Here is a 22,285-nt window from a genome sequence, read left to right as displayed (position 1 = left end):
AAAACAGGTATAGTTCTGTTGAAGGTATTACTGCTCATGTGGGGAAACATCCCTCAGAAACCCTTTGGTTATGTGTGTAAATAATATTCACATTCCTCCCTTACCTCAGGAATATACAGTATAGGAATGTATTTGCATTGAGAATGTAAGTGTGGTAAATTAATAATGAAAGGTGCAGTGATACTTGGAACTTTGAACAGTAAGCATTTTTCATTTCCTTTTCTAAAAGGGGAAGTCAATTTGAGAGTAGCCGGAGCGGGGCAGCTTATATTGGTGGGATTTGCTCGTTGCTGAAAGGAGGAGGCGTGAATGAAGTAGGTGTGAACATCTGTACAATACAAAGTGGTATGATGGCTGAAAATGTTTTCCTAATATTTAAGAGATAATTTCTCATATTCCTTATTCTCTAGATGTTAGGTTGTTTTATTCACAACCAATATGGTTGCTATAAATGACCGGAGGACAGAGAATAGGAAAATAATGGAAGATAATATTTGATAATTCTGTTCATGTTCTACTTAGAATAATCTCCAAATTTAGCTATTTACAAATTATATAGATAAAATCTTTACTTTTATCTTTATTGAAAATAAGGCCCTCTCTATGCTTTGGCTGATTTCCTGAAGAACTGAGTAATTCTTGAAGCATTGGCTTACTACCTGACAACCCAATTGGAAATATTCTTCCTTCTTCAATATTTGGCAAAGTTTTGGAGAAAAAAATAGACTAAGTTTTCCGAAGAGTTTCTTTTACCCCTAAGGCACTAAGTCTGATGGAAGTGATCTAAAAGAAAAATACCTGAATCAACATATTGAAAAAAGTATCTTTAGGTCTCAAGTTTCTTTTGCCCACAGATCATTACCACTTCCTGTTACTCATACCATTTGTTTTCTGAAGCCACATTCTATTTAATTTGGGGAAATTTGGGGCATGCAAGTAGACACACAAAAATGAACAAGTTCCAAATAATTTACACATTTACTTTTACTATTTTCTAAAAGACTGACTTATGTATATACAAGTATTAAGTTTTTCAGAAATGTCACTAGTGAAATTTGGACTCAGAATTAGACTTAATTTTCTAAACCCGAAAGGTGGTGACTCCCTGGCTTCTAGTCTTCCCTATAAGATTGAATCAAACATAGGTTTATTTCTTACAGCTTTTTTCTCAAATGCTCCATCGTTCAGCTTTAGCTACTGTATGTTTAACCTCTACTAAATAAGAGGCTTAGAAATTACTTATTTCCAATTATATTGTGTCATTTTTCTCTGGTCCATCTTAAATAAAAAATAATTCGCATTTACATGTATTTTGTTTTTGCTCTTGTTTTTCAGTTTGGGAAAACTGATTTAATGGCAGTTACTCTCGCCCAGTCATTAGCCCATAATATTGGTATTATTTCAGACAAAAGAAAGTTAGCAAGTGGTAAGTTCACCCTTATGGTTTAGTTGTATTTAAAGTAGACTCTCTATAAATATTTTGGAGAATGAGATTTTAAATTCAGTTGCTTGATCAAATGAGTTTGGGAGATGGTATAAGATAAACAGCTGGGGCATATAATATTTTCTTCAAAAGTTATACAAGATAATGTTTGCCCTGTAGGTGAAGATGTCTCCATGTGTAATTAACATTTAAAGCTATGTGGTGATAAATTCATTGTTGAATTTAAAAAAGGACAAAATAAGCTCAGTTTGGTAATTTTAAATGGTCTCGTAGAGAATCCTAGGCATGTAGGTTCAAGGTATACTGTTTTATTATGGTTTATTTAAAACATCTCTTAGTATGGCCATAGAGGAGAGTTTGCCTGCTAAAGGGCTCTGGTAAACTATGCTGGGACTAGCATCTAGGAAGAATATATTTTCCCAAGTAGGTAAAGTTAATTCACCAGGAATAGTCAAATGTCATGTATTTGGAGTAAGTTGATTAGAATCGTATTTATCTTATTATTTTAATAACAAATATAAATGATTGTTTATATTAATAATAACTATTACCATTTATGAAGTGCCCATTAAAAGACAGATAATTGAATGCCAGTATTATCTACATCTAGATACTCATTTAATCCTCAAGATAATCCTGCAATTAGCCCCATTTTACAGAATAAGGTGACTGGATGTTAAAAAGGGTAACATCTCCAAGATTACTCATATAGTAAGTGGCAAGTCCAGGTTTTGAACCCAGGTAGTTTAAGCCTTTCTGCTTAAACAATATACTATACTGCCTTCTATCAGCAGCTTTGGTGCAGAGGTTTTAAAACTGGACAAGAAATTGTAAGAATTCCCATAAGGGACTGTGAAACCAGAATCCTATAGTGATGCTATTTCACTGGTATTAGATTGTTAAACCATTTTAAAGCATTTTAATGAATGCTTTAAAAATAAGGCCACTTGTTAAAATATCAAGGTTTTAATTTAGTAAAAATTATATAATCTTGATATGGTCAAAGTAGATTTTTGTTATTATGAATTGCATGCAAAACTTCAAATATAAGGAAACTTAGAAAGCAGGTATTACTTCTTAAGGGTATTTAAGGAGTAAAGTGAAGATATACCTTTAAAAACTACTCTAATGCACCTGTTTTCACTTTATAAAAAGGCATTTGTATTCATTTTCTCTTAGGTGAGTGTAGATGTGAGGACACATGGTCTGGATGCATAATGGGAGACACTGGGTAAGCCACTTCTATTTGAAAATAACTCACTTTTACTTTCTCTGCTGTGCTGTTGTCTCCTTAGGAATATGACACCAACAGCTTAGTGCGTGGAACCTCACCATCGACATTAAAAAGAAAATTGGATGTAGATTTTCTCAATGGCTCTCTATTATAAAATATTTTCATAAAATAGTCTCTTATTTATGAAAACAATTGTTGTCAGTTAAGATAGAAGACCAAAGACTTTGTTAGCCTTTCATCTAGGCTAGAAATGTAAGTGAGGAACAGCTTTGTTCTTCATGGCTTACCTACTAATTTTCTTTTCTTTTGTCTCTTCAATTCCAATTAAATGGGTTGTAAACAGTAGTGTGCTGGTAAGCTGATTCTCAAAATAAAAAACAAGAAAAGAACCTGGATTTGTAGCTTTCTCTGATTTTTGTGGTGTAAGTACTCCTACAATGGCTGATTTCAAGCTGCCAGAGTGTGGAAGAGATGTGTATACTCTGCTCTCCTGAGAAAGGTTTTCATTTCTATACCCTTCAACACACTGTCAGGCACCAATCTTGTATTTATTTTTTCTTAGTAAATTGTACAACCATTCCTTTCATGCCAAGATCATCACTACTCTTTACTTTCAACTTTTATCATCTTGAGCTTTTATTATCTTAATAACATTCCAGATACCCGGGCAAATTTCAGCCTCCCTCTCTCCCCTCCTGAATTCCATTTCTATCGTCACTGAAAAGGCATAAAGAGTAGAAGAGTGAACCCTTGTATACCATCACCTGGCCTAAAAAAATACTTCCTACATAGTTAAATTTCCCTTCTGTTCTCTCTTGTTGCTCCCCAATCCCAGCCAAAGTCACTACTGTCTTGAATTTGGTTCATATTATTCACAAGCCCCTTTTAATACTTTTATTGTTTATATGTGTATGTTGAAGTAATACATAGCATTGCTTTGCATGTTTTTAGTTTATATGAAAGGAGTCATACTATATGTACTCTTCTGTGATTTGCTCTTTTTGATCTTTATGTTTTTAAGATTTATCCATGCTGATAATATACAGTTCTAGTTCACTGAATGTATACAGCACAAATTCCTCCATTCTCCTCTTTCTGCACATGAATCATATAATTTTCCTGCTCAGAAACTTTTGTTGAGACTCTGTTGTCTGAAGAATGAGGTTTGGAGTTCTTCCTCCAGTACTTGGATATGCATAATCTTTCTTCATCCTCATTTACAACCTCGTTTTCCCCTGCTATTCATGGTTGGTTTGCTTATTATGATAGTTATACAGGGGTTTCCAGCTTTTTTGATCTTCTAACCATAATCCTACATGGATTTTAAGCTTCTTAAAAATTTGCTCACTGTAAATGTACATTAATTTCCAGCCTCTTTTGATTCCGTTGATATATTTTTTCATTTGGAATTCTCATTTCTCTCTAACCACATTTCTAACCATTTGAGATTTATTATAATTTTAACTCCTGCATTGTAATTTAATTCCGTATGTCCTTATGCTTTGCCTCACCAATTAGTTGTGAATCTTTGAGGATTACATCTTACACTAATAGGTATTTCTGTTTGATCTCACACCATAATCTCCTGACACACTTGATTTTCAATAAATATTTATTGATATTTGCATTTTGAGCTCCCAAGAAATGTATGACAAGGAAGATAAATGATAGAGGGAATGTATATGCAAACATGTATTAAAATATTTTTCAAAATATCTTTGGACTTTCTGTTTAGTAATAAAAGGGAATGATAAAAGTCCTTATCCATAATTGTAATTTTCTAACACTTACTAAATTCCAAGCTAGAGGTTCTCGTCTTTTAAAAGCTATTTAGTATGTTATGTTTGATTATTCTGCTTAATTACTAAAAACAAAATTTTATAGGCAATCTGCCTAGACTAAGCATAATGTGTAGCAAAATCAAATGGCGACACTCAGAAATGTACATAGCTCTTTGCATTAGAACTCCTCTTACATCAAATGGATGTGTTCAAGAGAAAAGCTTTTTAAAGAAAATGTTGTCTGGCATGATGCTCTATATGATTTGAGCTGTGTCAGACATCACGCAACAGTACTAATTATGGACCTGTATTTCCTGTGTGCACCTCCCCTTTCATTTCTACTTTCTGAAGTCTCTGCGCACTGCTACGTGTTGGAAAGCATGTTGAAATGAAAACCAGTCCTACTTAGAGGTATAGAAATTAAAGTTTTGAGAAAGCATTGAATATAATAGATATATTATTAATAATTCCATGGTGTTCTATTTTATTAATATATCACAGTTAACAGTTTTCTTCTAAACATTTACATGATTTTCATGGCATTTGCTATTACAAATTGTGCTACTGTAAGTTCCTTTGTTCATTCATCTTTGTATACATAGCTAGTTATTTCCTCAAGAAAAATTTCTTAAAGTAGAATTACTAGATTTAAGGATATTTCTCATTTTGAAGGTTCTTCATACATATTGCCAAATTGTTCTCTAGCCACATTTCTTTTTCTTCTGATCCTTTTTGGGTTTTTTTGGTATACTTTTTTTTTTTTTGTATTTTGACATAATCTTATAATTAAGAAAAGTTGCAGGAATAGTAACAAAGAACCTTTTTGTCCTCTGAGTCATAAGTCACTAGCATTGTACCTCATCACCCCCAAACACCTCAGTGTGCATTGCCTACAAACAAGTGCATTCTCCTACAGAACCACAATGCAACCAATAAAATTATCTAATTTTTAGCCCTCACTCAAAATTAGCCCTGTATTTCAAAAAATGCCACTTTAACGGATGGTTCACAATCAATCTTATCTTCCTTCAGTCTGAAACAGTTCCTCAGTTTTCTTTGACTTTCATGACTTTGACACATTCATAGATTATAAATCAGTAATTTTGTAAAATCTTCTGCAGTTTGGGATCCAGTTTTTATATTTAAGAAAGACTCATTATTCCTGTGCTCTTTGATTGAAAATATAGGTATGTGTGTGTTTCTTTTGAATGCGTATGCTAATAATGAACAGCCCATAGTCACTATTAATCACCAAATGAAGAATTTAGAAATATGCTGGTAGAATCAAAGTCTTAGGGATTTAACACAAATGCTGTACATACGTGGAATTTATTCTTTCGTTTTTAAGAATAATGTTACAATTTTAACAATGTTCAAGTTTAAGACTAACATACAGACAAGGGGGACTAACATTATATCCAGTTACTGCTTTTCTTCTGTCTTACAGGTATTATCTTCCTAAAAAGTTCACCCAGTGTAATATTGAAGAGTATCATGACTTTCTGAATAGTGGAGGTGGTGCCTGCCTTTTCAACAAACCTTCTAAGGTACTAAGTGTGATCAGAGTTATTAGTTATTAATCTTTCCTAAGGTATTATAAGCATAAATTTCTAGCCATTGGATCTTACAAAAAGAAAGGTTTCCAACTTGGCTTTTATGTCCATATGTTAGATACGCAAAATATCTGCATTCTAAAGTCAGCTTTAATCTTTGGTATTTTGGGCTATTCTTCTTTTTTTTTTTTTTTAAGATTTATTTATTTGAGAGAGAGAGAGCTTGTGTGTGAGTTGGGGGAGGGGCACAGAGGGAGGGAGAGAGAATCTCAAGCAGACTCCATGCTAAGCGCAGAGCTCAACAGGGGAATTGACACAGGGCTCTATCCCCTGAGCCACCCAAGCACCCCAGCATTTTGGGCTGTTGTGATGGGAATAGAAAGTAGGTAGAAATAAGACTGTGTGCTTTCTGAAAAATGATTAGCTTGCGGGTGCCTGGGTGGCTCAGTTGGTTAAGCGACTGCCTTCAGCTCAGGTCATGATCCCAGGGTCCTGGGATCGAGTCCCACATCGGGCTCCCTGCTCTGCGGGGAGCCTGCTTCTCCCTCTCCCACTCCCCCTGCTTGTGTTCCCTCTCTCACTGTGTCTCTCTCTGTCAAATAAATAAATAAAATCTTTAAAAAAAAAAAATGATTAGCTTGCAAAGATGGTTTCATTTGCCTTTCTTTTTCATTTTCTTGGTTCCTTTTTTGTTTGTTTGTATATGTAATCACAGCTCATACTGATAGAAAGGGGGCGTTTCTCCCCCTCATAACTCCCTGTCAGTGCCTTTCAGAATGAGCAGTATGATTAAAATTGCTATTACTTCTCAGTATGAAAGCCAAGGCTGCTTAAAGCAGAAAAGGAGAAAGTCTTTGTGTACTTAGACTTTGTCAGAGGCCTTTCCAACTTGCAGAACAAACTCTGGTTACTGACTTGAAAGCAGATCTTCCTCATGGATTTGAAAGTCAGCATGTTAAAGCAGAATTCTTGGTTCTTCTTAATTATGTGAACTGTTATGTTCTTCTGCTCACCACAGTGATGTGTGGTGTTGCCTTTATCATCATTTACCTGGTTTCATTCCCTGTCTATTCCAGTGAAATTTAGAAAGTGTATCATATTGCTTTGAAAAGCAAAGTGACCATTTTAAAGACTCTTTGCAAAAGTTTCAGAAGGGACATTTGAACTAACTCCCTGCTGCTATAAATGAAAAACAACTCAAGTCTTTTTACAAAAATAACTGATTATTCTGAGCTCAGAGTAAAATAATAAGTGGATTTTTCATCTGGATAAGTTTTAGTATTGGCTTTCAAAGCTGTCTCATTTGTTATGATCCCTTTCAGCTGAAAATAGAATCTAGAGATGTGTTGATTATTTTGTAGGAGAGGAGAGAATATTTGAAATCAGGTGGGGATTTTGTTGTTGTCATTGCTGCTGCTTTCTTAATTGGTATTTCCCCCCCTCTAGTTAGTTAATAAGAAAGTGTGTGTGGGGGCTTGTGTCTGTTGATAGGTGTGTGTTCCATTCCATTCTATAATATGTAAACTTTGATGAACTTCTAAGTGAATATTATATAACTGGGACATAACAGCTACTTGGTAATTTTACCTATCACCGTAAGATAAGTTATGCTCAAAAGATAATGAAATTGATGGAGAGTTGAAAAATAAAATAGTCTTAAAATGTACTCTTGTACATGCTAAAAGTTACTTCTATCTCTGGGCCAGTTATTATTACTGCGTTCTGCAAAGCTATGTTAATTGGAGAAGCTATATTTTATATTAAATAAATCAGTGGATTTATTAAGTTTTGTGATGTTTTCCTAATTATCTATGAAATAACTTGCTATTTCACAAGGATATATAGTTAGTAAATGGCTTTCACAGATGATTGAACTTGATCCTCCAACAATTTTTGATGTAGATGGGCAGATAATATTATTATTCCTGCTTTAAATATTAAAGCACTTGTGCTCTGAGATGACAAGCCGTTTGCCCAAGATAAAGTAGCTGAGCCAAGATTAGAACCCACACTTTCTGTCTCCAAATCCCTTGCTTCCTGCTTGAAATGAAATTTCAGGAATCAGTCTGGTTTGGGTTCAGTCAATGGCTAGATCATCTTTTATTTTGGTGGCATTTACTGGAATCCATATGTATATTACATATGTAAATCTGAATTTTCAATCTGAAGTGGAAACAGAAGTACACACTTCTGTTCTCAAGTTCCCAGTTCTAAAGTTCTAGAGTTATGCTTTCAAGTTTAGGAAAATAAAAATATACTTGGAAATGACTGACAGGTATACCAGATGTATGGTTGTGGTACTTATGGTCTCTCATAAGGTCTTTGATCTTGATTTATCCATATTTTATCCTTTTGATTTTATCCCACAGCTTCTTGATCCTCCTGAGTGTGGAAATGGCTTCATTGAAACTGGAGAGGAGTGTGACTGTGGGACCCCGGCAGTAAGTCTCTGGGTGTTTTGATGGTTTTTTTTTTTTAGGTTGTTCAGGGTCATTCCAGGTCCACTCACTGAGACATACAGAGTTGGTGTTATGTCTGGAAATTTCATGGGGTATATGGAAGAAAGATTATTATTGTGGGGTTATACATTTATTTTTAAAAAATATCCTGGTACTTTTAGAAAATGACACCATTTTCTGATGTTTTGAAAATCTTTGTATTCCTTAGGAGTGTGTCCTTGAAGGAGCAGAATGTTGTAAGAAATGCACCTTGACTCAAGACTCTCAATGCAGTGATGGTCTTTGTTGTAAAAAGTGCAAGGTAAATAAATGTTGAGTAATGACTAGTTGACAGAGAAGAGGGCATATTTGATTAAATCATTAAGGTAAGGCAAATATGATGTAATAACAAAAGTAGTGCCTATCATATATTAAGTGACTAAGTTGCCAGGTGCTCTATAGGATCCTCACAAAATCTTGTGAAGTTTTGTTACTATTTTTATTCCTATCGAACAGTTGAGAACACTAAGGCATACAGTGGGTAAATAGTTGCCCAGGGTCTTGTACCAAGTAAGTCAGAGAGCTGGGTCCTGGACCTTGTTAATTTCCCCAGTTTGTCTTCTCATTACTGCTTACCTGAGGGACCTGCACATTAACTGAAGCCAGGTGTTCCTAACCTTCAAATGAGGTTTTTCCTTTCTTTGTAAAGCCAAGTGGATATTCAACAGATTCTTCTTTTCTTGCTGCTCTGCTTGGTGTATTTCTTGCATTAGCTATTGAAGGAGCAGAAGCTATACTTTTATTTTATTTTATTTTATTTTATTTTATTTTAAAGATTTTATTTATTTATTTGACAGAGACACAGCGAGAGAGGGAACACAAGCAGGGGGAGTGGGAGAGGGAGAAGCAGGCCTCCCACTGAGCAGGGAGCCCGATGCAGGGTTCTATCCCAGGCCCTGGGATCATGACCTGAGTAGAAGGCAGATGCTTAATGACTGAGCCACCCAGGCGCCCCAGAAGCTATACTTTTAGACATGATAACATCTTACGTGTATTACCATGCATGAGATTTTAGAATGCATCTTTAGGCACATTGTTTTCATCCTCCCAATAGCATCCTATACCTGTCTCCAAATATTTAAGCCTTAACATCATGACTAAAAGTTATTTGAGGCTTATGTTTTTCAAAGAAATCTATTTCTTTTTTTCTCTTCTCATATAAAATCTGGTACAATATTCTACATTAGCTGCTGTGAGGTTTAGTATCCACCTTAGTATGTACATTTTATGGAGTCAGTGCCTGGGACTTACCCAGTAATTGGTACAGGTCCTTAGTAAATATTTGTTGAATGGATAAATAAATATGCACAACACTCTTTTATTGATTATTTGCTGATTGACTAACGTGAGTCTAATGAGTTAAGGGAGAGTGGGACATGAATCTATCATAGTAAGTATCTACTGAGTGCCAGAGATTGTGCTAAGCACTTTTAATTTATATCATCATGTATCTGTGTTTCTCAGTCCTGGCACTGTTGACATTTTTGGCTGGATGATTGTTTTGTTTTGAGGGTATGTCTTGTGTATTGTAAGTTATTTAGCAAATCTTTGACTTCTACCCACTTGATACAAGCACACAACCCGTCCCACTTGTGACAACCAAAAATATTTCCAGACATTGCCCAGTGTCCCCTCAGGGGCAAAATCACTGCTGGTTGAGACCACTGTCATAGATAAAGCTCACAACCACACTTTTGGGATAGGCGTTATTACCCTTATTTTTCCATTTGAGCAATCCTGGTCTCAAGGAAGTGATATAACTTGCATATGCTCGTTCAGCTATTAAGGAATAGATGTGAAGTTACATCCCAGATCTGCTGGCAGCAATTTCTGTTGTTTCTACTTTACCACTATGTCTCTGGCAGCTTTTTAAGACAAGCAACGCACTGGCAGAGACCTCTGAAAGCACTCTCTAAAAAAAGGAGGATTAAATCAAATACAAAACAGACACTTTAAGATTTGGGTTGCATCATCTATTTAGTCTGTCAGCTTCTCCACCTGCATAAAAAGGGTTCCTTTGTGATATGAACATGAACATTTCAAAGAACAAATACAAAATAATAGAATTACAATATATACAGGAAAATGTCATGATTTTAATTATCTCACAAAATAAGCTGCAGCTATACCAGTTAAGTAAGAGCTTTTTGCCACTTTCTCTATCCCTCACCCCCAGTTTTTACCCCCATCCTAAACACCTGGAGGAACCAGAGGCAGGAGAGTGAATGGAGGGGGAATAGAACAACAGGCTGAGAAATCCTGCGTATCTCTGTTTTTTCCTATGTGTATTTATGCTTAAAGCATCTGTGAGTCAGAGTTGGCAAACATTTTGGGTAAAGGGTCAGGTAGTAAATAGTTTAGGCTTTGTGGGTCATGAGGTCTCTGTCTCAGTTACTGAACTCTACCTTTGAAAACAGCCATCAAAAATACAGAGACAAATGAGTGTGCTTGTGTTCCAATAAAACTTTATTTATAAAAACAGATGGCCAGCCACTTTTTGCCCTCAAGCCATAATTTGCCAACCCTTGCTGTAAAACATTGCTCATTGACTTGTTTATTATTTTTGTTCACTCATTAGTATGTAAGTTCCAAGAGGGCAGGGATTTGGGTCAGTTTATCTATTGCTGTATCCCAGCACTGAGAACAAGTTGTCCTTCACTATGCTTTCTTTCAGAAGTTGCTTGGCACTTCTTGAACATTTACGCTCTTATATAAACTTCATCTTAAATCTGCTTATATTTCTACCTCAGACTTTCTAAAATTGTAGTTTACCCCAGTTCCAAGAAATTGGAAGGAAGAGAACCAGAGTATATGAATTTAAATTATCTTGCTTATTTCCTTATTTTCATGGTCTATTTACCCCACCAAAATGTGAGTTCCTTGCAAGCAGGATTTTTGTGTTTTGTTCTCCACTGAGTCCCCAGTGGCCAGAAAGTGCCTGGCACATTTTAAGTGCCTAATAAATACTTGATGAATGAATGAACACAAATTTTTTTCGGATCTCCTAAAAATATCTGTTGAAATCCTGATTAGAGTTGGCAGTGTGCTGTTCATGTTCTCAGAACAGTAGGAAACTCAGGTGCCTGGAGGGTTATGAGCAAGGGAGAGAAGATGAAAGGTGGTCTGGGAGAGGGGTCCTGAATAATGGGTCTGTTTGTGTGAGCAGACACAAAAGCGTGGAAGTATCCAGCCGCTGATATTAGCATTTTGGGGAGGGAAAGAGAATGGGATTGAAGAAGAGAGGGGAAGGATAATGACTTTGTGTATCTCTGTTTGTTTTTTTATAATGAATACCCTGGCAATTTATAAATTCAGTGAGCTTAAAATTTTATTTGTAACTCCCTACACTTACAAGAAATATTTGAGGTGGTTGAAAAAAAGCAAGAGAAAAAAGAAAAGAGAAAAACCCCTCCCATACACAGGTACAAATAATAGAAACATTAGACAAGAATAAAAGACCATGCCATAGATCTATATATAAAAATGAGACAGGAGCTAAAGGACAGTATGGGAGGAAATCGCTTTGCCAGAAAATCTAACTTTTGCAATTCAGCCTACGATGTAACAACATTCAGAATTTTGGCAGATGAGGCAAAAGAGAGCAAAACGATGAAGGTGCCAGTAAGAATGAAGAGTAAAGTGTAAATCCAAAACCTTTTTTGGGAGGAAGAATTACTAGAACTTGGACTGACTTGTCCTTCTGGGGAGGTGGATCATCCAGACCTATCCTATTTTAGTAGCTATCATAAGACTTATGTGTGATGACTCTGCAGGTTCTTTCATACATGAGAAACTCTCGCTGAAAACTATTAAATGAACATTTCATTCAGTAATGGGGTTTTCAGAGACTGGCATCTTAAAATTGCTTGCAATATTCCTATCCAAAAATAATCATTTTGCCTTTTTTTGAGATGATGCCACAAGAGATTTTTTTTTCCTTTGGCAGTTTTGCACATTGATTTTTGTTCACTTTAGTTTCAGCCCATGGGGACCGTGTGCCGAGAAGCAGTAAACGATTGCGATATTCGTGAAACGTGCTCAGGAAATTCAAGCCAGGTAATTTACAGAATCGTTACTCTGAACCTGACGGGAAAGAGTAGGGGGCTATAGTGCACTGTCCCCCAGGCAAAACGTAAAGGGACACGATGTCATGTCTTTTTCACATCAGTTCTCATTCTCTCTTTATTTACTTCTTGGGGATTTCAGTTTCAGTAATCGAAGCTTGAGCAGATGTGCAGCATCATTTTACCTCAATGTTGAACTAACCTCAGACTGCACGTGTGCCTTAACTATTTTGTTTCTGTTCTAAGTAGAGAATGGAAGGCATTGCTTTTTGTCCTGTTTTCTCTCCAGTTGGTGGAAACAGGAACCAGCCAAGACAGAGAGACCCACAGAGCACTGAGTTCTGAGGAGGGGTCTATTCTTCTGCCTTGACTCTTGTTTTTCTGAGACCACCTGCGTCACCTCACCCATTAATAACTGCTCTTGAATTTAATGTCATATGGTTGTGAATGGAGAAGATGAGGAAGCTGATAAACTTTGGTGAGGGTTCACAGATTTCCCACGGTCATTGTATATACAGGCCGTCCTCAGTTTGCAGGGTAGTGCAGGGCCCTAACAATGACCGTGCAAGGTAAAATTGTGTAAGGTCATCTTAATAATCAGTGCAAAAATTACAATTGTTCCGTGATCTTTAAAAAATGTTGTCGGCCCTGGTTTTAAGTGAATAGGGAAATGAAAAAATAAACATATTTTTTTAGCACACTAAAAACAGAAACATTGAGAATTACAAGTTTTGTTTGTTTGTAAAATCCTCATCAGGAGCAGTTTGGGCTGTGCATGCCTTCTGGCCACAAACCTTAGGATCTATAGTAAGCATCTTCTCTGTGCCTTGTTGAATTGACTCCCTTCTAAATTTGCATCAACTTTCAACATTTTATCCTTTGCATTTTCAGTGTCATGAAATATCTTCAGGAGATGTGAAGGTGTGAATGTGAGGTTTTTTGCCAAATAGCAGTATCAACACGCCCAGTCAGTGACTTTTTGCTGTGACTCAATTTATATTTGATTTGAATTTCACTTCTAGGGTCATTTTCATTTCTTTTTGCATTTTCATCTTTGCTGACCAAGCCCCTCTTAACAATTACCCAGTTTTGTAAAATGTCACATGCTATTACCCAGAGACAGAGGCAATACATCTACACCTTCTGTTGTCTGTGCATGAACTAAATGAACACGGGCAGTGGCCAGTCACTGGCGGACTTGCAAGAGGTGACAAGTGCCCATGATGGGCAGCTGTTAGATACCTAGTGATAATGGAACTGAAAGGCTAGTAGCATGTGGGCCTTATGCAGTTACTCACAGTTAATACACTGTGGTAGCTGACATTGGAACTGTGTTGTTGGGGTTCTGATGTCATGTCACAAAACTCTGGTATCTGAAATCCATGTATATGGGAGCTATGCAAAGCAAGGACAGCCTACATGTGTTTCCTCTAGAGAAGAGGGATTCCGTAGTGGTATACCTGCATTAATCATAAAAATGTTTTGTTTTAAAGGTAGTCATCCTAAGAGACGAGAGCTCTTTCATGTAAAAGTATTTTCTTTCCTTACTATCTAATTAGCATTGTTTCTATAAGCTAACACTTAGTGATGATGAGGATACAGTGAATGACTGCCTTGTGTTCCTGGAGGGAAAGTATATTAGAGTGACTTCTTTGGAATGTGATTATACCATAAGCAGAAGTTTTAAAAAAGAATCCAAAATCCAAAGAGGATGTACAAAGATGCTTTTGTTGAATTAGTTGTAACAGCATAAACTGGAGATAGTTAGAAGTGAGTATTATAGTACATTGGTTATATGGTTTGTTAGCTCAGTGCAGTATATTATAGCTATTAAGGATGATACCTACAAAAAAGCTTATTATGACCTGAGGAGATTCACGTGATGAAAAAGTAAAGAGAAGCAGGATATAAAATATCATCTGTAACATGATTATATACCCATATTTTAAAAAATCAAATTTTGTAGAAAAAGGTAGAGAAAAAATATACCAAAATATAAAAAAATTGTCTTTGGGTAGTGGGAACATGAGAGACTTTGTCTTTTGTTTTTTGTTTGTTTGTTTTACTTTTTTTACATTTCCTAAGTTTTCTGAAGTGAGTATATAATTATTATAAAGATACAAAAAATGTATAATAAATTTTAAAATACTGTTTATTAAGAATGCTTTGCAATTTTCTGCAATTGCTACAAGGGAAAAACGGGGCTATAAAGCATGTTTTTTCCTAATGTGCCCAAGGTGGACTTCCGCTCAAGAGACATTATAAGAGTAAGGGCTGAGGTGCTTCTCATGGTAAAAAAGAGGAACCTAGGGCGCCTGGGTGGCTCAGTTGGTTGAGCGACTGCCTTCAGCTCAGTTCATGATCCCAGGGTCCTGGGATCGAGTCCCACATCGGGCTCCCTGCTCGGCGCGAAGCCTGCTTCTCCCTCTCCCACCCCCCCCTGCTTGTGTTCCCTCTCTCGCTGTGTCTCTCTCTGTCAAATAAATAAATAAAATCTTTAAAAAAAAAAAAAAAAAGAGGAACCTAGTTATTGCTCCATTTTTGTTGGCATCCCCCTTGCTTTTGTTTTGTGCTCTTGTTTTCCTTGCTCTGAGGAACAGTGTATCTGTATAAAGCAAGATGCTCTGAAATGTTAGGGTTGGCTGAGTCATAGCTGTAGGTTCTTTTTATTTGCTACAGTGTAATCAACTGTTTTTGCCTCTAGTAGATCCTTATTTTTAGGGGAAAGTGCACCAATTGTTGTATTTCCTTCTGCTTCCTCTTGATCTTTTTTGTTTTTATTTTCAGATGTTGTAAGAGACTTAGCCATATTATCAGACTTTTATTTTCAAAAAAAAAAAAAGAAAAGAAAAGAAAGAAAAGAAAACATTACAGGGATTAGCTCAGCCGGATATTTTGCTGTGCACTTGGTTCATAGTTCTGTTTTCATTTCCTAGTGCGCCCCAAATATTCATAAAATGGATGGATATTCATGTGATGGTATTCAGGTAGGTTATTTCATCTTTACCTAAATCTTTCATGTGTACCAGCATGAAAGAAATACTGAAATCTTACCAAAATAGGAAAATCAGTTTAAATGTTTTGTAATCATTTCTGAAGATAAAAGGTTTTATAATACTCATCTACTAGTTTTCCCAGTCCTATTTTCTTTTTTCAGTGATCCAACATAAGCAGACATTGCATTGTTAATAGGTGTATGCTTTTCCATTTTAGGGGATTTGCTTTGGAGGAAGATGTAAAACCAGGGATAGGCAATGCAAATACATCTGGGGGCAAAGTAAGTAAATAGTGTGGCTTGATCCTTTTCAAAGTTATGATATGAGGTCAAAGCACATGATGTGAGCTGGAAGTAAATTTTCAACCACTTTATGACTGAGGGATTCTCAAAGACACTGCAGGTCTTAGTAGTGGCACTTTTGTAGACATTAGAAAAAGGCACCTCCTTTGAGAAGACACTGGCTGGTTGGTTGTGCCATTGGACAAGAAAGAAGGTGCCTTTGGTGCCAGGCAGATGAAGTCCACTCCAGCCTGTGCAGCCCGGAGAATAGAGCAAACCCGGATTTCAGCTCCACTTACACTTCCCTCAGCTGAGTGTCCTTAACCAAACCTGTACAACCATGTGGGATGGGCGTGGACCCTGGATAGGGTGCCCTTGGCTTAGCACTGGGGCAGTTCAGCTAGAGTTGCTTTTTCTTCCTCAGCTTTCTCTCTTAAAGTCTAGCTCGCTTTCCTAATTACAGGTGACCCTCTGCTGAGGTAGCTGTGCCACATCAGAAAAGAATTTTAATGTTATTGCTTTCAAAGTTTGTCAGATTTTCGGAGGGCAATGTATAATATTTATATCTAAAACATATTACTTAAATTATATCTCTGTTTAAATGTGTATTTAAATATTGTGCCATATATTTTTTGAAGGCAGTTTTTGCTTTAAACTCTTTCAGAAGACAGTTTGTATTAGGAAATAAGCTATAAAGATAAAGATAATCTTTAATTGTCACACATAGTGGCTACATTCTTTCTGAGAGGGCAAGTGTACGCCTTCTTCTGAGTGACTGGAGAATGGAGGAGAATATGGAAATGCAGATTTGGACTCTGAGCAAAGAGATACAGTTTTTGTTTCCCCCACTTGAGAAAAACTGTTGCTTACAGCAAGAAGTAGGGAAAAAACCTGATTTTTTTTAACGTGATAATTTTTTAAAAATATACACAAACAGTTATCTTTTGATTAGTTTGCAGAGGTCATTTTGATTTAACTCCTGGACCGTTCCATCAACCAGCCTTGGCTTTAGCCAAAGCAAAGTCCTGACAAAGATGCTGACATAGCTTAAAATGTTATTTGACACCCTTAGATTTAGCATGAATTCAAGCTTGTCTAAAAACAGAATAAAATTAAATTGTTTTTTAATAGTTGTTAAGAATTAGTAAACGAGGTAGAAATTATACTACTGTTTCTTGAATCTTTAATTATAGTGCATAGTTATTTTAATAAACTTGTCATTATGATTAATAAAAGTTGCCAAGTGAGAAATTTGTACTTTACATTTGGCACTGAGATTAAAGTGTGGAGTATTTATTCCAGGAACAACTTGGTAGCGTCTTCCCCTAATTATTGGCCACATTCTGAGGAGTGTTGTTCTTGAAACCTATAGCCTCAATCCCATCAAAGATCTCCATAGATTTGTTTTCCAAATTTCCAATGAGCAGTCATGGAGAATGTAGCTGAGTCATGGATGTCTGTGGTAAAGGACAACTCTTGAGAACCATGGGTACAGTCTTTGGAATTGGCAGCATTGTCATGAAGAAGAGTCCTTTAAATGGCTACTTTCCCTTACTGCGAGCATTTTGAGCAGCTCATGTGTTAAATCTCTCACCGATAGAAAACTCTTTTCTGCTTCAGAGGTGATGGCATCAGACAAATACTGCTATGAGAAACTGAATATCGAAGGGACGGAAAAGGGGAACTGTGGGAAAGACAAAGACACATGGATACAGTGCAACAAACGGTGAGATGGAGAAGTTTGCGCAGAGTTTATCCCTTAGTTAATTGCAGGTGTTACTCTCGGAGCCACCAGGATGTTCCTGTTCTCTGCATCCCGCAGAGCCTTCTTTCTGTTGCCTGCTCTCCTCATCTTTTCCCAGCATTCCAGCTCCACCCTGCGGAAGGCTCCTGAGTCTTAACACTTATGCTGACCTCTCCCCTCAGGCCCAGGCCACCCTTGCAGCTGCCTCAGGACTTTCTCACCTAGAAGGCACCGGCTAGCATTTCAAAGCAACAAAAATTAAAGCCACCAGAATATATACTCTATTAACTGGCTCTGACTTTTCTGAACCACCATTTTTGTCAAAGATCTGAATACCTCACTGTCCTTCAGTTTAGAAGCCTTGCAGTGGCCCTTGACTCCACTGTCCCTCTGACACATTGTCCAGACACCAAAACATGGACATTTGTCTTAATTGATCTCTTCATTTCCTTTCCTATTGCATTGCCGCAACTAAGACCTACATTAATTCTTCAACTGTTACAAAGGCCTCTTAAGAGTGTCTTAAGCCAGGGGTCTCTAGCATGCTGCCATCAGAATATTCATCTGCTGAATCTTTTTGACTGTCAATTCTTTGTTCAAATGTCTCTGGTCCCACATACCTAATTAATAGTAAGAATAATGCCCAACATTTACTGTGCCCACTATCTTGCAGTTTACATAAGCTCTGTTATTTAGTCTTTATGGCAGTTCTCCTCATTTTATGGAGGAAAAACTGAGGCGCAATTAATTCATTTGACCAAGGTCATGTAGCTAGGATGCAGTAGAAGCAGAATTAGAATGTGGCAGTCTGATTTCAGAACTCTCCCTTAACCACTTTGTGGCATGTCCTACTGTCTTGTTTAATGAACAAAATGGAACTTTAGCTTGACCCTTTACATCCTCCTCAGTTTGCCCTCAACCTTCATTTTTTTGTTTTGTTTTGTTTTTTTCTTCTCTACTCTTCCAAATTCTAGCAAACCTTGTCATTCCTAGTCCATGCATTTTATTCTCTCACCTCCGTACCTCTGCTTGTGCTGCTCATTCCTCCAAAAGCACCCTTTATCCTCACTCCGTTACCAGTCACAGTCCCACTTGGACAATGCTGTATAAATTGTTTCTGGATTTACTCTAGAAATAATTCATTTCCCTCTTCTCTGAATTCCCACAGCCTTTTGTACTATTACTGTGGCCCTTGTTCCCGCCCCTCCATGTTTTATAGCTGTTTATGTGTGTGATTTCTCTTCTCATCCGAGTCTATTTCCTTGACCGTGTCTTTTTTTCTTTATATATCCTAAAGTACTTAGTAAGCTCCATGCACATAAATGACACTTATAAAAATGTTGAATATCTCTTCTGTGTTAAGAAAGCATTTTTGTTTGTGATAGCTATAATAAAATGATATAACCTTTAAAAATTATTTTTTAAGGATGAATTAATACATTTTTCTATGTTGATGATAGATGTAAGTTCTAATTTTTCTCTATCTGATGAAGCTTAATATTTTCTTTTTTTTTAATTTAATTAATTAATTAATTAATTTTTTAAAAGATTTTATTTATTTATTCATGAGAGACAGAGAGAGGCAGAGGGAGAAGCAGGCTCCCAAGGAGCAGAGAGCCTGATGCGGGACTCGATCCCAGGACCCTGGGATCATGACCTGAGCCGAAGGCAGATGCTTAACCATCTGAGCCACCCAGGCGCCCGAAGCTTAATATTTTCATGTATAATCTTGCTAGTCTACTAATCATTCTTGACAAGATATTTATTAGTGTATGTGTTTAATATTATGTATATTAGCAATTAAAATGTGCTAGATATAGAAAATATGTCAGGTAATAATACCACTGGAAATGTTTTATATGTTAAATTAGAATTATTTGTGGTAGGTGGGGGATTAGTGGAATATATTGAAAAAGGGATCGTGAATCTATGTGGCTGAGAATCTACTATATACATATAAAACATATATAAAATTCTATATATAAAATATGGATCTACTATATATATATATAAAGTAAAAATCTACTATATATAAAATATATGTAAAATTCTTTAATTCTGGGGCAAAAGGTTGAAGAAAGAGCTGTCTTCCAAAAGAGTACTCATCCAAAGGTCATTTATTCACTTGTCAAATATTAAAAAAAAACGTTTTAGCATATCCAGTGGTGTGTTCTAGGGAAGGAGATTCTGATCTAAAAGAAGTCTTTTTGTTGGATAATTTCCTTTAGAGAAATACTTGAACTAATGGACAGTAAAGGAAAATCTAGAAAACAGTTTGGGATTTTGGTACATGGATAACAATTTCAGAGAAGACACTTTTTAAAGCGGGAGGCAAACTAATTTGGGCTTATTTAGCTTATTATAATTTGAGTAAATAAAATAGAGTGGATGAAAAAGAAATGCTAAAATGAGATAAGATTACTGTTCTAACTGTACATGGTTTGTTATTTGGGGAAAGAAGTAAATAATTGGTATCTTTTAACACAGGGATGTGCTTTGTGGTTACCTTTTGTGCACCAATATTGGTAATATCCCCAGGCTTGGAGAACTTGATGGTGAAATCACATCTACTTTGGTTGTGCAGCAGGGAAGAACATTAAACTGCAGGTAATCATCTTCCCCATTCTATGAGAACATGAGTCATCTTACTTCCGAGGAGTGCCTTGTAGAGTTACTTTGGTTTTTTCAGTTCCCATGCGTGTTAGCAAGCCGAAACAGAATCTAGCCCGTAGGGGTGACCAAAAGGGTTGAAAAGAAGCTAAGAATTAGTTGACTATGGTTGATGGAGTTATGTTTAATGGGTCGAGAATATCTTGTAGGGTTTAGTTTGCATTTCATTCCTAATAAGGAAAATGAGTCAGAACTCCTGGGTAAAGTCAGTAGATTAAATATATGCATCTTCCTTTACTCCCTTCTGAGCCCCTACTAAAATGACAGTAACGATCTTTTTTGGAATTCATGTATCCACAGGGCAGTAGAGAAAGGGAGAGGAGACAACAGCAACAAAATTTGGGAGTGTGGAGAGCATATGGATGTGTGGCAAATGATTGTCAAAACTAAGAAAGCTGAATTCCTAAGTCAGTATTGGGGAAAATGGAGAGCTAACCTTGTATATAAAGTCATTTCCCCAAAGACTCAAAAATTGGCAGCATCATCTGCTTCTGGAAGACAGAGTAAAAGGATTCAGGGACAGGGAGGGGCTAAAATAGAAAAGATAGTTGAAAAGTCTGCCAACAGATTACTTCCTGACTCACCTAAACTGGGGATTGCTCACCCTCTCATGGAAGATTTTGAGCTTTACATTCTACACATAAACAGGTTTCCGAGCTGAAGGACGACCGGCAATATTGATACCAGGGTGTGTGCAAGTGGACCAGCCTCATTGATGTTCAGCCAGAAAGCCCTAAAATTTCCTATCATTTATCTGATAACTCAAATATGAGCAGTTTATCAGACATGTGAAGAAAGGCTCAAACACACATACACAAAGAGATAAAAACAACCAGAAAAAAGGGCACCTGTCAATATTTATGCGAGATAAGATACTTCTATCATGAAAAAGAATAGAGTGCTATTTTTTTAAACAAATGAAGAACATTCACAGAAACAAATGCTGTTGGAAATTAAAAATATGGAGGTAGAGATTAAACCCAGTAGTTGAAATTATCTCCCAGAAAGTAGGGCAAAAGCAGAAAGGAGTGGAACAAAGAGAAAACCTCACCAAGTTGGAATAGGAATGATGAACAGGGAAAATAGCAGGGAAGAAATCATCAATTAGTGACTTAGATTGTCTACAAAGGATGGACTTGAGCGTCTACATTGACAGGCTCACCAAGTGCAGGTGCAGTGAGTGAACTCCGAGGCACATCTAAACATATCATTATGCAACTTCAGACCTTAGGACAAAGAAAAAAATCCCAAATGTTTTCAGAGAGGTGAAAAAAAAGATCAGGCTTAGGATCTATCAGCAGGAGCCCTGGGAGCCAGAATACAATGGAAAACATGATTCCTGAACTAAGGCAAAATATCAATCAAGTGTGAAGGGAGAAAGTGGACACACTTTTAGATATGCAGGTTTCCCCGCGAATGTACTCCCCTACCCTTTTTCAGGAAGCTATTAGAAATTGTGTTCCACTCAAATGAAAGCGTAAGGTAAGAAAGGGAAAGGCTGGTCATACAGGAAACAAGATACCCACCACGTAGAGTGAAGAGTCAGGGCAACCCTCCGGTGAATGATGAGGGGAAATCCCAGATACTTCAGTGCCGTACAGGGTACAGCGGACAGCCAGATCAGACAGGAGGAGGGTATATTCCAGATAGAAACTCCAGGAGAGATTTCTGCAGGAAGAAGAACTGATGCTCAGACAGCACATCTTGGGGATTTGGGGGTCAACAGAGTTTGATTAGTTTCGTATTGGTGACAAATTCTTAGAAAAGTAGGCAAAAAGACAACAAACAAATAAGAGACTTGCTAATCTGAGGGAAAATGAAAAGTTGTACAGGAAAAGAAAAGGTTTAATTATGGCATACTGTATCACTCAACTGAGTAACATTTACATAGTCCTAATAGTGTACATTTTTATTATTGATTTGAGTATTGATTAAACAAAATTTATGATGGGAGGATAGGAGAAAGATCCACATTTTCAAATTCCATAGAGAGGAGTCAGTTAGTAGTATCTGAAATGGA

General features: G+C 36.6%; 1 protein-coding gene across 17 annotated transcripts in view; it reads left to right on the top strand.

Moving 5' to 3' along the window:
- ADAM22 (ADAM metallopeptidase domain 22) overlaps window positions 1–22,285 on the top strand; it is a 227,712-nt gene that overhangs the window by 167,865 nt on the left and 37,562 nt on the right. For 16 of the 17 annotated variants that reach the window (XM_064575313.1, XM_064575312.1, XM_064575306.1 and 13 more), the window contains 11 exons: window positions 230–314; window positions 1,336–1,426; window positions 2,624–2,675; window positions 5,907–6,006; window positions 8,382–8,453; window positions 8,680–8,772; window positions 12,486–12,566; window positions 15,511–15,561; window positions 15,788–15,851; window positions 17,472–17,577; window positions 20,083–20,202. In XM_064575313.1, coding sequence (XP_064431383.1) covers window positions 230–314; window positions 1,336–1,426; window positions 2,624–2,675; window positions 5,907–6,006; window positions 8,382–8,453; window positions 8,680–8,772; window positions 12,486–12,566; window positions 15,511–15,561; window positions 15,788–15,851; window positions 17,472–17,577; window positions 20,083–20,202 — 915 coding nt within the window. The remainder of the gene's footprint in view (window positions 1–229; window positions 315–1,335; window positions 1,427–2,623; window positions 2,676–5,906; window positions 6,007–8,381; window positions 8,454–8,679; window positions 8,773–12,485; window positions 12,567–15,510; window positions 15,562–15,787; window positions 15,852–17,471; window positions 17,578–20,082; window positions 20,203–22,285) is intronic. The other variant, XM_064575309.1, reaches the window with a different exon arrangement.

This window comes from Mirounga angustirostris, unplaced genomic scaffold, assembly GCF_029215605.1.
Source record: "Mirounga angustirostris isolate CCGP_5_RB_7025 unplaced genomic scaffold, mMirAng1.0.hap1 SCAF_12, whole genome shotgun sequence".
Lineage (NCBI taxonomy): Eukaryota > Metazoa > Chordata > Mammalia > Carnivora > Phocidae > Mirounga > Mirounga angustirostris.
This window is presented reverse-complemented; position numbering and strand designations above follow the sequence as displayed.